The 13,663-nt window shown below is 35.8% G+C and overlaps 2 protein-coding genes across 2 annotated transcripts in view; both read left to right on the forward strand.

Annotated features, from left to right (window-relative positions):
- LOC137825473 (coumaroyl-CoA:anthocyanidin 3-O-glucoside-6''-O-coumaroyltransferase 1-like) overlaps positions 1–10,300 on the forward strand; it is a 48,543-nt gene extending 38,243 nt beyond the window's left edge. Inside the window, exon 2 of the mRNA XM_068631140.1 lies at positions 9,923–10,300. The gene's annotated coding sequence lies outside the window, so the exon portion shown is untranslated. The remainder of the gene's footprint in view (positions 1–9,922) is intronic.
- A 1,784-nt stretch (positions 10,301–12,084) lies between these two features.
- Positions 12,085–13,408, forward strand: LOC137826039 (receptor-like protein kinase FERONIA). Its single transcript, XM_068631882.1, has 2 exons — positions 12,085–12,909; positions 12,987–13,408. Exons 1-2 carry the CDS (start codon positions 12,270–12,272, stop codon positions 13,364–13,366), a joined length of 1,020 nt encoding a protein of 339 aa, XP_068487983.1. The 5' UTR covers positions 12,085–12,269; the 3' UTR covers positions 13,367–13,408.
- Positions 13,409–13,663: the final 255 nt, after the last annotated feature.

The following is a 13,663-nucleotide window of genomic DNA, read 5'->3' on the forward strand; positions in this document are numbered from 1 at the left end:
AATAGAAGTAGCGGAACGTGTTGCGCCTGTTGAAGTGATTGAAGTTGCGCGCAATGTTGATGTTGCCGGTCCTTCGAAAAAATCAAAGAAACGAGATAGAAGCAGCAAGAGATCACATTCGTCTTCTCGGCGTCATCGCCACGTTGAAAATGTTTCGTCTGAACCACTCTTTGAAACAATTTTTAGTGCATCAACGAAATACGCGAAGTTTGTCCAAACTTCTTTTAATGAATCGTCTTATAACATGTTGAAAAATATGGATGCTGCTTCATTAGCGGATTCTATTATTGAATTGTCGAGTAGAAGTTTGTTGATTGGGAAAATGATGAAAGAGAAGAATGGAAACCGTGTGTCTTTATCTGAGTTTGAGAAATTGAAGACTGATCTTGCTGAATATAAGGAAAGAATGAGCTCTTTGTCTGAGCAACTAGAAGAGATGAAGAAGCAGAAAAATGAACAAGAAGTTGCAAAGGAAGATTTTAGAAAGGAAATTGTTGAATTGAAGAGTGAAAGCTTAAGATCTAGTAAAGAGAATGCTCAACTTCTTAAAGAAAATCAGTTGTTGAATGAAAAGGTATCAACGTTATCCTCTGCGAACGAATCCGACAAGAACACCATCAAACTTATGGATGATGAGATAAATCAGCTGAGGACCAAAGTATTTGAAGCCGAAAGCTTTATATTTGTACAGCATAAGCTTGGTTTTGATAAGGCTCTTCAACAAGCAAAATATTTTTACAAGATTCCAATTGATGAAGGGAACTTTGATGTTAAAAAGGATTTTTATAAGGGTGAATTAGTGCCGGCTAACGAGATTCCAGACACTGATGCTGAAGATGTTAATATCGAGAGCTAGGGGGCACATGTTTATTTGCCGAAAGCGGGTTTGTTTTGGAATGCTAATCCGTGTATGGATGTTTTTTGGAATGCTCATCCATGTATGGATGTTTGCCTTGTTAATGTAATGTCTTTTTGAGAACCTTAATACGTATAAAGTTTATTGGTTTGTCTTTAACTGTTATCTTGTGTTATTGATTGGATACTTTGTTTCTGATTCGCCGATTTAATGTAATTGTGGCCTCTCGGTTGTATGATTGAAGTGTCTTAACAGACGTTTTCGGTGTTTACGTCTAGATGTCTACTTTTTTGGTCTTTTATCGTGAAACATATTTTGAACTACTTATATATATATTTTTTAATTGTGATATCTTTAACACGATTACGTTTCGTTTAAAGCCCCGAGTGCTTTTCGGCTGTTAAGACTTCAAAGCACAAGTACCTTTCGGTTTTTATCCGAAAGTTGTTCCAAAATGGTGGATTCTACGCGAATTTTGTAATCCATTAAAAGAATTTCTTAGAAGACTTCAAGAATGCTTGTGATCGAACGTATAAAATCAAGTTTATGCAGAATATTATAATGGGTTATTAATTTATAATTTTTATAGTGACCAAGGACATTTCTTATTTTTTCGGCTTTCTTATCCAATTTATTATCAACATAAGTATGTTATGTGAGTGAGTTTTCACTTAGAGTGAAATCATCCAAGACCGAAAGTTTTATGAACACATGCTTTTTCGGGTGGGTTTTCACTTAGAGTGAAATCATCCAAGACCGAAAGTTTTATGAATACATGCTTTTTCGGGTGGGTTTTCACTTAGAGTGAAATCATCCAAGCCCGAAAGTTTTATGAATACATGGCTTTTCGGGTGGGTTTTCACTTAGAGTGAAATCATCCAAGACCGAAAGTTTTATGAATACATGCTTTTTAGGGTGGGTTTTCACTTAGAGTGAAATCATCCAAGACCGAAAGTTTTATGAATATATGGCTTTTCGGGTGGGTTTTCACTTAGAGTGAAATCATCCAAGACCGAAAGTTTTGTAAGTGAACAAGATAAATTGTTACTGGATAATGCTTCTTCATTGATGGATAGATATGTACACGGAGTCCTCTTTTTACATCTTCCATTTTAACTAAAATAAAACTTTAAATGACTTGCATTCCATGTTCTTGGTACTATTTTTTCTTCCAAAGTTTCCAATATGTATGCTCCATTTTGTAAATTTTCGAGTATCCTGAATGGGCCCTCCCAGTTAGATGCCAATTTTCCATGTCGTGGATCTTTTCGTGCATCGGTTCGCATTCTCCATACCAAATCCCCTTCCTTAAAATCTCTGAATTTTACTTTCGCATTGAACCTTTTCATTGCTCTTCTTTTTACTGCTGCCTCTTTTATTTTCGCTCGCTCTCTAAGTTCTTCAATAAGATCAAGGTCGGTTCTCAAGCATTCATTGTTAATGTTCCAGTCTTCTATTTGCCTTCGTAGTGTTGATTCATTTACTTCTACAGGTAGCATTGCATCCATTCCATATGTGAGGTTGAATGGTGTTTCACCAGTTGAAGTTTGTGGTGTGCATCTATACGCCCATAAGATTTCTGGTAACTTCTCTGCCCATAAACCTTTGGCACTTCCTAACCTCTTCTTCAATTGTCCCAAGATGATGTGATTCCAATAGTCACAAAGAACAAGATTCTTGACATTTTTAGGAATCACCTTGAGCTGGAAAATATAGAGGCACTTTTCTTAGAGTTGGATCATTGTTCTAAGACAAGAACTCACCAATAACTAGTACCAAATCCCAAACTCATTTGGATGAACCAAATATTGTCAAATTGAATCAACAAAGAGATTAAAACTGGAATTGACCGAACAGAATTGAACAAATGATCAAATGAACCGAACCAAAACAGAAATTAAAAACAGAAACAAAACATAGTGCTGGAAAATAGAAAAACCGAAACTGAAAAACTCAAGAACACAAAGCAACATGAACAATTGAAGAAGAAGAAAGGAAGGAGAAGAGAATGCTCATGAAGATGGAAGGAGGATGGATGATCTCGCCACTAGAAGTGTGGAATGCTCCTAGATGAGAGTGATGCCGCCACTTGAGGACTCCATTGATCCATCAAGATAAGACTAGAGAAGAAGGCTCCAAAAGCTCTCCAAAGGTCACTCAAAATTTGAGTAGAGTTTTCTTAGATTAATTCCAATCTGAATTTTACAAAGAGAGCACCTCTATTTATAGCCTAAGGTGCTGAAATGTAAGCTACACAAATTCAAAAAAAACTCCCTCCCAAAAAGCTTTTAGAATTTGCGCCTAAAACAAAGCATGAGGAAGGTGTGATCCTTTCTCTCACTTTGGCACCTCCTTATTTACTCCTACACCTATCTACTAATACACCCCCCCTAAGACTCTTAACTAAAGACTAAAAGATGTTTTAACAATAGAGGTTTCTAATGTTTCCCTCTAAGCACCTTTCTAAACAATATTTATTTAAAACTTGGCCTTGCCCTTCATGGGATGGTCTTTGGGCTTTTGTGGGCTTTGGCCTTCTTGGGCTTGGGCTTGGGCTTGGGCTTGGGCTTTATCTTTTGCAAAGATTAACAAGAAAAACTTTAAATGTGAAGGCGAATGATCTTGTTCTTCATTATAAAAAGCTACCTTTAGTTGATTCTCATCACAAGATAACTTTGTTTGCAGCCTCCGCTTGTCCATTCGTCTGTGGATGTTCAACTGAAGTGCTTGTTGACTTGATTCCCAAATCTGCATAAAATTCCATAAGTTTTTTGTCAATGAATTGTCGGTCATTGTCAGTTATAATGGTGAGTGGGATTCCAAATCGACATATTATATTTTTCCATATAAACGTTTGAACTTGCTGAGCTGTTATCTTAGTCAATGCTTCTGCTTCTATCCACTTTGTAAAGTAATCTATAGCTACTATCATGAATTTAGTTTGTCCCCGTCCGAGTGGAAATGGACCAAGTATATCAATTCCCCATTTTGCAAATGGCCATGGAGAAATAATTCCTTGTAACGCTTGTGTTGGTATATGATTTAAACTTCCAATTTCCAAACTCTTGACATTTCTTGCATGTTTTAACATAGATTTCACAATCTTCTCAGAGTGTTGGCCAATAATACCCAGCTCTGCAAACTTTGTTGCCATTGTTCGAGCTCCACAATGTAATCCACACATTCCTTCATGGAGTTCTTTCACCACATACTGAGCTTGCTCTTTTGAAAGACATTTTAATAAAGGTATTGAATGTCCGCGTTTGTAGAGTTCATCTCCAATTAACACGAAACTAGCTATTTTTTTTGCCATTTTCGTATCCAGTTGAACACCTTGCTCTTGATTCTTTATGGCTTCCATATATGTTTTTATCCATTCGTCCTTTGATGTGGTAACATTGCAACATTCCTCTAAACCGATTGTCGGATGACTGAGGGTTTGTTGTATTACTGAGTTGTGTTGGAGTTGTCGCTGTTGACTTGCTAATTTGGATAATGAATCTGCTTTCATGTTTAGTTCTCTCGGAATATATTTTATTTCAGCTTGATTGAAACAGTGCATGATATTTAATACCTTATGATAATATTGCATCAATAATGGATCTTTTACCTGATAATCTCCTCGTACCTGCCCCACTAAGAGCTGAGAGTCACTTTTGCAAATGACATTTTCAACTCCCATGTCTCTCGCCAACAGTAATCCTGCAATAAGAGCTTCGTATTCGGCCTGGTTGTTGGATGTTCTGAACTCGAATCTCAATGCCATTTCTATTTGGAAGTTGTCTGGTCCTTCAAGTACTATCCCTGCTCCGCTTCCTTTTTTGCTTGACGCGCCATCTACATACAATATCCACTGTTCCTGCTGTGTTGTTGTCGGCATCTGGATGATGAAATCCGCGAGGGATTGGGCTTTGATTGGTCCTCTTGGTTCATATTTGATTCCATATTCTGAAAGCTCCATTGACCATGTCACCATTCTACCTGCAAGTTCTGGTTTTCTTAAAATTTTTGATATTGGATAATCTGTCCTCACAATTATCTGATGATTCTGAAAATATGGCCGAAGACGTCTTGCGGCGTACACCAGGGTTAAGGCAACTTTTTCTACCTTGGGATATCTGGTTTCGGCATTTTGGAGGGATCTACTTACAAAATATATTGGTTTTTTGTCCGGGTTCTCTTGGATTAAGGCTGCTCCTATGGCTTCATTTGAAGTTGCTAAGTAGACTATGATGGGTTGGGTCAACTCAGGTTTAACTAGGATTGGTGGTTCAGCTACCATACTTTTGATTTGAGAGAAGGCTTGCTCACATTTTTCATTCCACTCAAAGGTTTCAGATTTTTTTAACAAATTTATTATTGGTTTAGTTTTTTCAGCTAAAACTAGTAAAAATCTTGACAATGAATTTAGTTTTCCCACCAATCTCTGCACCTCTTTCAGATTTTTCGGATTTCCCATCTTCATAATTGCTTCGCATTTATCAGGATTGGCCTCAATCCCTCTGTTGGTTAGCATAAAACCCAGAAATTTTCCACCTTTGACGTCGAATACACATTTTTCCGGATTGAGACGTATATTGTATTCCCTTATGCGTGTAAACACCTCCTCAAGATCTCCCAAATGTTTTTCTACTTCCTCCGACTTCACAACCATATCGTCTACATATACTTCCATGTTTTTTCCAATTTGATCTTTGAACACTTTATCCATCAATCTTTGGTATGTTGCTCCAGCATTCTTCAAGCCGAAAGGCATGACTTTATAACAATAATTTGCAGTATCTGTGGTAAAAGCTGTTTTTGGCACATCCGGCTCATACATTTGTATTTGGTTATACCCTGAATAGGCATCGAGAAAACTCATCATTTCTTGTCCAGACGCCCCATCTACCAATCGGTCTATGTTGGGTAATGGATATGTATCTTTCATACAAGCTTTATTCAAGTCTGTATAATCTGTACACATTCTCCATTTTCCATTCGGTTTTTTGACTAGCACCACATTGGATAACCATGTCGTATACTGAGCTTCCTTAATGAAACCAGCTTGCATTAACTTCTCGGTTTCTTCAATTGCTGCTTTTCGTCTCTCTTCACCCAACTTTCTTCGTTTTTGAGATATCGGTCTCGCTTCTCGGCATACCGACAACTTGTGACAAATTACCTTTGGATCGATTCCAGGTATATCAGATGGTTTCCAAGCAAACAAGTCTTTGTTGTTGCGTAACAATGTGATAAGTTTGTTTAACAATTCTTCGGGCAAACTCCCACTTATATAAGTGCATTGCTTCTCGTCCCGGCCCAATACTACGGCTGTAGTCTCTTCTTTTGGTTCTAATCTTTCATCATTTCACCTTGGATCCAAATCTGCCATTGCCACCATTCTTTCTGTATCTTTGTGTGCCTTCAAATTCATCTTCAAACCTGTCGCATAACATTCTCGAGCATCTTTTTGATTAACATAGACTGTTGTTATCTCCCCCTTTTCTGTTGGAAATTTCATTGCTAAATGTGGTGTTGAAACTATTGCTCCCAACTTATTCAAAGAAGATCTTCCTAACAACACATTATATGACGTAGAAGCATCCACCACCAAATATCTGATTTTGATCTTTTTAGTCTTATTTCCTCTTCCGAATGTGGTCATCAAATCAACATATCCTTTCGTGTTAACTCTCTCCCCTGAGAAGCCAATGATTTGTTCTCGGAAAGGCACAATGTCTTGTTCTTTTAGATGCAACCTTTTGAAAGTATTCCAAAACAAAATATCAACTGAACTCCCCTGATCAACCAATGTTTTCATGACGGCATATTCGGCTATTTCTACTGTTATCACCATAGGATCAGGATCAATTTCTTGAAAATCCTCATCTGTAAAAAGCATTGGTGGCAAAGTTCTTCTTTTGAAAATGTGGTTAATAGTCCTGATACTTCTCCAATGTTGCTTCCTTGCTGATGACGATTCCTTTCCAGAGAAACCACCTGAAATAGTATTTATAAACCCCCTGACGGGTCTTCCCAAACTTCGTTCCCTACTTCTCCCTACTGATTGTGTGTTTTGGTAAGCTCTATCATTTCTTCCTTCTGATCTCCCACCTCTTCTATCATCTCTCTTTTCTACTCTTTTTTCTCTTTCAAATCTTTCCGCCCTTCTCTCCCCCGTCTCACCCCCTCTCAATCTTCTCTCCGGACTTAACCTCAGTCTAGTATTTCCTCCCTGAACAAAACGTTTCAGCTGCCCAGCCTGAATTAATTCCTTTATTCTATGTTTCAACTCGACACACTCCTCTGTATGATGGCCATGATTTTTATGATATTCGCAATGTTTAGTGTGGTATGCCCTTTCCGGTGTTCGTGCTTTTCTAGGTGGTGGTATTATCTCTGCCGCCATGGCTTCTTGTAGGACTCTTGTTCTATTTGTATTCAAGGGTGTGTATTGCTAGAACTTTCGGCTTCTGAATGGCTCTTCTAACCATAGGTCCACTTTCTTTTTCTATCACCTTTCTTTCACCTCCATCAATCCTTGCCTGATTTCAAAATTCTCTCAGTTCTTCCATTTGCATGAATTTCGACTCTCGTTGTCTTAACTCATCTAAATTGGTCGCAGGTTTCTTGCAAAGACTATCAGCAAACGGTCCTGGCTTCAATGTTGTTATCATATGATGCATGGTAACCTCTGGGCTGAGATTTCGAATTCCCAGGGCAACCCTTCCAAAGCGTTCCATGAACATTCTTAACGACTCTCCCTTCTCTTGTCTTATATTCACCAAAGCAATCGAGGTTAGATGATGGGGACGGCTGGTTGCGAACTGAGCTCCAAACTTTTCCACCAATGTATCAAAACAGTCTATACTTAAGGGCGGAAGACGTGTGAACCAACTTAATGCTGCCCCTTTTAACGTTGTAGGGAACACTCTGCACATAACAGCATCGTTCCATGTATATAGACTAATTTGTGTGGTATATATTGCAACATGTTCATCAGGGTCCGTGCTTCCGTCATATTTGTCAACAGTTAAATTTTTCCAATTGTCAGGCAATGGAGTATCAACTATAACATCATAGAAGGGATGTTTTCATGAAGATGCTCCTGCAAAAACTTCAGAATCTCCGAGCAATCTTCTTTTTGTTTGGGAACTCTCATTATGATGAATCCTCTCATTGACTTGTGCTCTTGGTTGAACAGTTTCAGTAGATGAATTCAAAATTGTCTCCTCTTGTAACTTTCTCCTCATGCGTGCATTTTCGGCCCTTAGCACACTCAGTTCTTCTTCATTACTCTTTTTTAGCATCTCAAACTCCTTCTGCAGCTGTATCAACATTGTCATTGGCATGCTAACATTATCTGCCTGCTCTCCTCCTTGTTCTTCTCTTTGATCCATCTTGTCTTCTACCTTTTTTCAACTAGTTCTCGGCCCCACGGTGGGTGCCAAAATGTTCTTACAACAGGGACCAAGAACACTCGAACAAGATTGACAAGATGGCCTTTTATACAAATCTTCCGGTCTTGGGTTGGACTGTTTCTTCTTGGGCTGGACTCTTGGCTGGTATTCTAGGTTGCACCTCTTGGCTAGTATTCTCGGCTGCTCCTCTCGGCTGGCACTCTCGGCTGCTCCTCTCGGCTGGCACTCTCGGCTGGCACTCTCGGTTGGTACTCTCGGCTGGTCCTTCTCACAGATGGGGGGTGTACCTGCAAGTCGCTCCGATGCCAAAGTCAGAAATAGTTCAATAGTTTTCAGATAAAATCACTCTTACCTTTTTCTTACGCTGACCTCCTATTTATAGGGTTTCGTTAATGGGCCTTCTACAGTACTTTTGGACTTTCTTTTTACACCTTTTTATTAGTTTTACACCCCCTTATGCAAGTTTTTTTTATCTAAATTGGTCTTTATTATAAAGGTTTCGGTCCAGACCTTTCGGTTTTAACTTATCACTTTGGTTATTTAATATTTAGTTCTAGGTTTCGGTCCAGACCTTTCGGTTTAACTTATCACTTTGGTTATTTAATATTTAGTTCTCGGCTTATACCTCTCGGTTTTAGGCTACCAGTGTATATATATATATATATATATATATATATATATATATATATATATATATATATAAAGAATGATGTTTTTTTTATATCCCCTTTGGGCCAAGAAATTTTTTGTTAATATTGCACCTTAACCTTTATTGATATAATTTTCTACCCTTTAGCATGTCTAAGGAAGGAGAACATAGATGCAATGCATATAGAAAAGGGAATGGTTGGTTCTGATTTTGAAAGTTCAAAAAGTTGAAAATAGGAAGAATCTTTTCCTATTATTGAAAACAAAACAAAAAAGAAAGAGAAACAGAAGAAGAAAAAGAAATAAAAAAAAAAAAAGATAGAAAAAAATTTCATGAAAATCATGAAAAGAAAGAAAATGAGGAAAAAGGTGACATCGAAAGAAAGTGGTAATTAGATAACATATATGTTCTCTATAATTGAATTGAAGGTAGGTTCTTCTTCTTTAAGATGTGCATTTTGTTATCTAAGAAAAACCAATATTTTTTGGAAGCCCAGCCTCATTACAACCCTCTAAAAGACCTCAAGATTCATGTTTCTAATATGTTTGTGATTTGAAGATGAAATGAAAAGCAACTGTGATTTGTTATGATTCAGTAAAAATAAGAGAGAAACACTTACCCATGAGCATATGAGAAGATATTCCTTGATGAATTGTCATTTATTTGTTTTGATTTGATCCTGGAAATTGATTGTGTCTATAATTATCTATATTTCAATTTGGAAGCATCATAAGTTTCTAATTTGATCTGTTGTTTGGTGAATTAAGCTGTTTGATATTTAAATTCAAATATATTCATTTACTTTGCTTGAGGACAAGCAAGATTCTAAGTTGGGGAGAGTGATAAGTGTCTAATTTCAGTAATATTTCATATTAAAATATAGGCACTTATGAGGATTTATTGCTAATTTACATATAAAATAATCCCTAATTTATGAATTTATACCTTTTTACATTTTTTATGATCTTTATTTGAATAAGAGTATTTTATTCCCAAATTTGGTGTTAATTGCAGATTTCTAAGGAAGATTGGAGATTTGGATTAAAGATGAATGATTTGAGCTAAAAAGATAAAGATAGAAGGTCCCAGAATGGAAAAAGATGCAAAGAAAGATTGGGCCTTTTTTATGTTTTATCATTTAGCCCATTAGCGCGACATATGAAACAACCTAACCCTAGAAAAACTAGGATAAATAGAGGGCTAGAGGCTCAACCTTAGTGTGCCAGATTGAGAGGAAAACATCATAGAGTGAATTGTAACCCAATTGGGAGAATGGAAGGTGATAGAAGTATGCGTGGCTAATTCTACCATTTGGGATTGGGAGTAATCTGCTCAAACTCTTATGTATTGAGGTGATATTTTATATATTAATATTCAGTTCCTGATTGATTATTGGTATTGTTGTTTTACTTTTAATTCTCCGTGACAAATTGAGAATCTTAAATCTGACCGGGAGGTATTTTTAGGATTCGGACCTAAACAACAATACTTAACATATTTGAGTGCTAGGAATAGACTTGAAATGTTAATTGCTATTAAACGTCTGAGCTTCGTTCTAAGTTGTTCTTATAAGTATGCGAGGGATCGATAGTTAGGGAACATTCTTAAGGATTTTATATGCGAGGAATCGATATAAATGATTTTTATACGGGCATCAATTAAAGAACTTAATATTAACATGCTAATCAAAATACATGAGAGTGAGAGAGATGAAACTTAATCCCAATTTTTCCAATTGAAGCAACTAATTCTTTGTTTGTTTTCTTATTGATCAGTGCCAACATAATCACTTCACACTCTTTTTTATTATTGTTCTGTTGTTATATTTAGCGAATATTGTACTCAATGATTCACTGTTCTTTGTGGGATCGATATCCGTCCTTAGGGACAATTATTACTTCTGACAAACGCGATGCACTTGCCGTAAAAAGTCATCAAAATATATATATATATATATATATAAAGAATGATGTTTTTTCCTAACAAAGAGAAAAACATGGGATCTTATTCCATAAGAAATGTCCCATATAAGATTAAGTCCACATGCAATTGATAAGGTAGTACTCTGTCCATTGGACCGTTGTGCACAACATATCATCCAAGTGGAGATATTTACTGATAATTTATTTTTCTCTTTTTCTTCACAAGTAATAATAAATGATTCAATAATTTCATATAGCTTATAATGTTTAAATTTTTAATTAGAATTGTAAATTATAACTTATATATAAAAATCAAAATTACATCATTTGATTATCACACCAAGCTTGTATTTTCTAAAAAGGCAAAAGTTATAAATGTGAATCAAAGATTTCACAAATGTTCCGTTAAAAAAAGTTGAATTTCAAATAAGAACATTAATTTAATTTAATGAGGAAAAGAAAGGACAGTAAATATTGAACTTCCCAAAGAACAAGGGCGAAGAGTTGATAAAATTATTAAAACATTTATTCAATGCTTCCATAGGTCTTTTCTTTGAACTTCAATTTGTCACTTACAGCACTTATTATTCAGCTTTTATGATCTTCTATCAATGCCAGAAGGATAGATAATTATATAGATTTGTTTGCAACTATGATTTCTAGCCACAAATATTTCTTCTACTTGCATGACTTGCTCATTGACTTGTTGACTCACTATAAATATAAGAATTCCAATATATTTTGTATTTCTATAATTTTTTTAATTTTACAAAGATTAAATATATCATATTAATTTCATGTTTCAGTTTTCTGAAATTAAACAATTTTGATCTTTTAGTAAAACATTCATCAACAACAATTAAAAACATTTGAACTTTTAGTAAAACATTTATCGTTGGATACTTCCTCTGGGATAAACTTGTGTGCTTGGAACGGTTGAACCCCACACATTTGACAAACATTGTTCAAGTTTGTGATACCGTCTTCATTAATTACTCGTCAAGTTACTTTCCCAGTAGCATTCATCTCTGTTTTGGTTTCATTTACGCGTTTCCCCTTTGAAAAAGAAGATCAAAACGTGTTGCACAATAGTTCATATCAGACTTCTTCCCTATCCCTTCATTCATCTGTCTTATATGAAATGGTCACTTACGACGGCGTTTAGAAATCATTTTAATCCTTTTTGTTTGTTTCTTCCACTGTCAACCCCACTCTGCGCTGTATATGTACCTGATTTAGCTTGAAAAACAAACTTTGGATACAAAACACTACATTAAAAAATAGATGTAATATTATGAGAAAGAAATGTGTAGGGCCAAAACATGGAAGCTCTGAGAAACTCAAAGGAAATAGGCAATGAAAGAAGACGGAGTAGCCAAATGTGAATTATATATTAGAAACTAGAGACAATCATAGGAGCAAAGAAATTAGGAACAAGAATGTTTCTCAAATATTGGGTCTTCTGCCATTCTAAGCGCACAAGTTCACGTCAGTATACAACAAGAATAGAAGAGTTGTGCCATCACTTCTCTCTTGCCGATATTAGGAAATCAACCAACAACTTTGATCATAATAGGCTCATTAACTTTGAAGGATTTGGTATCGAAGTATATAAAGGCTGTCTTCAGCATGATGGTTCTGATTATACAGTCACTATAAAGCGATTTAATGACGATGTGGATAAAAGAGAGAAGCAATGGAACCTGTGTAAGTTTAAGAATGAAATTGAGTTGCTCTGCCAGCTTCGTCACCCTAATATTATCTCTCTTACTGGATTCTGCAACCACAAGAAAGAGAAGATTGTTGTGTTGGAGTACATGCCCAATGGATCTCTGTATGATCACCTACAACGTGGGGAACTGTCATGGAAGAAGAGGCTAGAGATATGCATAGGAGCAGCAAGGGGATTGCACTACCTTCATGCTGGAGCAAAGCGCACCATCATTCATCGTGATATCAAACCTCAGAACATTCTTTTGGATGCAAACATGGAGCCAAAGCTTTCAAATTTTGGGCTTAGCTTACAGGGACAACGTTTTATGTCAAAGCCAAAGCCAATTAAAGTAGATACTATTGCTGGTAAAGTTTTATTTTATGACTTTACTTACTGTAATGAAATTTTGTGAGTTAAACTAAGATAATACTTTCATTTATAGGTACTCTTGGCTACTTGGCTCAGGAGTGTTTCATGAACAGTATCGTCTCAGATAAAACCGATGTTTACTCATTTGGTATTGTTCTATTACTAGTTGCGTCTGGAAGAGCGTATTCTGACATGATAAAGGAATTTCTGGAGAAGCCTCTTGAGGAGAATATTGATTTGGAGATCAAAGGAAAGATTGTGCCAGAGTGTTGGAAAGTGTTTATAGATATCATGCAAAGATGTGTGGATTCTGAAGCAGAAGAACGACCAACAATGGGTGAAGTGGAGGTGCAACTTCAGTATGCTCTGTCGTTGCAAGAACAAGCAGATATTACAAACATCCATCATCATTATATCTTATTGTCAAAAACCATTATTAACCCAACATCTTAACATAAAAGAGCAATAAAAACATTCACTTCACACTTTAATAAATTAATATTTTATTTTTATTTATTTTGTTTTATATTATAAACATTGTCAATATATGTTTTTATTTTATTTTTATAGTATAAAACAAATTTTTCTGTTCTTGTAAATCTATAACATGAAAAAGATCTCTTTGACACACGGTAAAAACATATACATGTTTTTTTATTCTTTATTGTTTGTGGTGTCAACATATCACCATTCCTATTATACTCAATAACTTTTAATAATTGTTTCTGATCTATTAAAAAATTATATTTT

This window comes from Phaseolus vulgaris, chromosome 8, assembly GCF_000499845.2.
Source record: "Phaseolus vulgaris cultivar G19833 chromosome 8, P. vulgaris v2.0, whole genome shotgun sequence".
In the NCBI taxonomy this organism is placed as follows: domain Eukaryota; kingdom Viridiplantae; phylum Streptophyta; class Magnoliopsida; order Fabales; family Fabaceae; genus Phaseolus; species Phaseolus vulgaris.

Bases quoted from the DNA above. Each gene is read 5' to 3' on its own strand.
- LOC137826039 (XM_068631882.1), top strand. From the start codon at position 12,270: ATGTTTCTCAAATATTGGGTCTTCTGCCATTCTAAGCGCACAAGTTCA. The intron at 12,910-12,986 runs GTAAAGTTTTAT...TTTCATTTATAG, and splicing joins TAAAGTAGATACTATTGCTG to GTACTCTTGGCTACTTGGCT.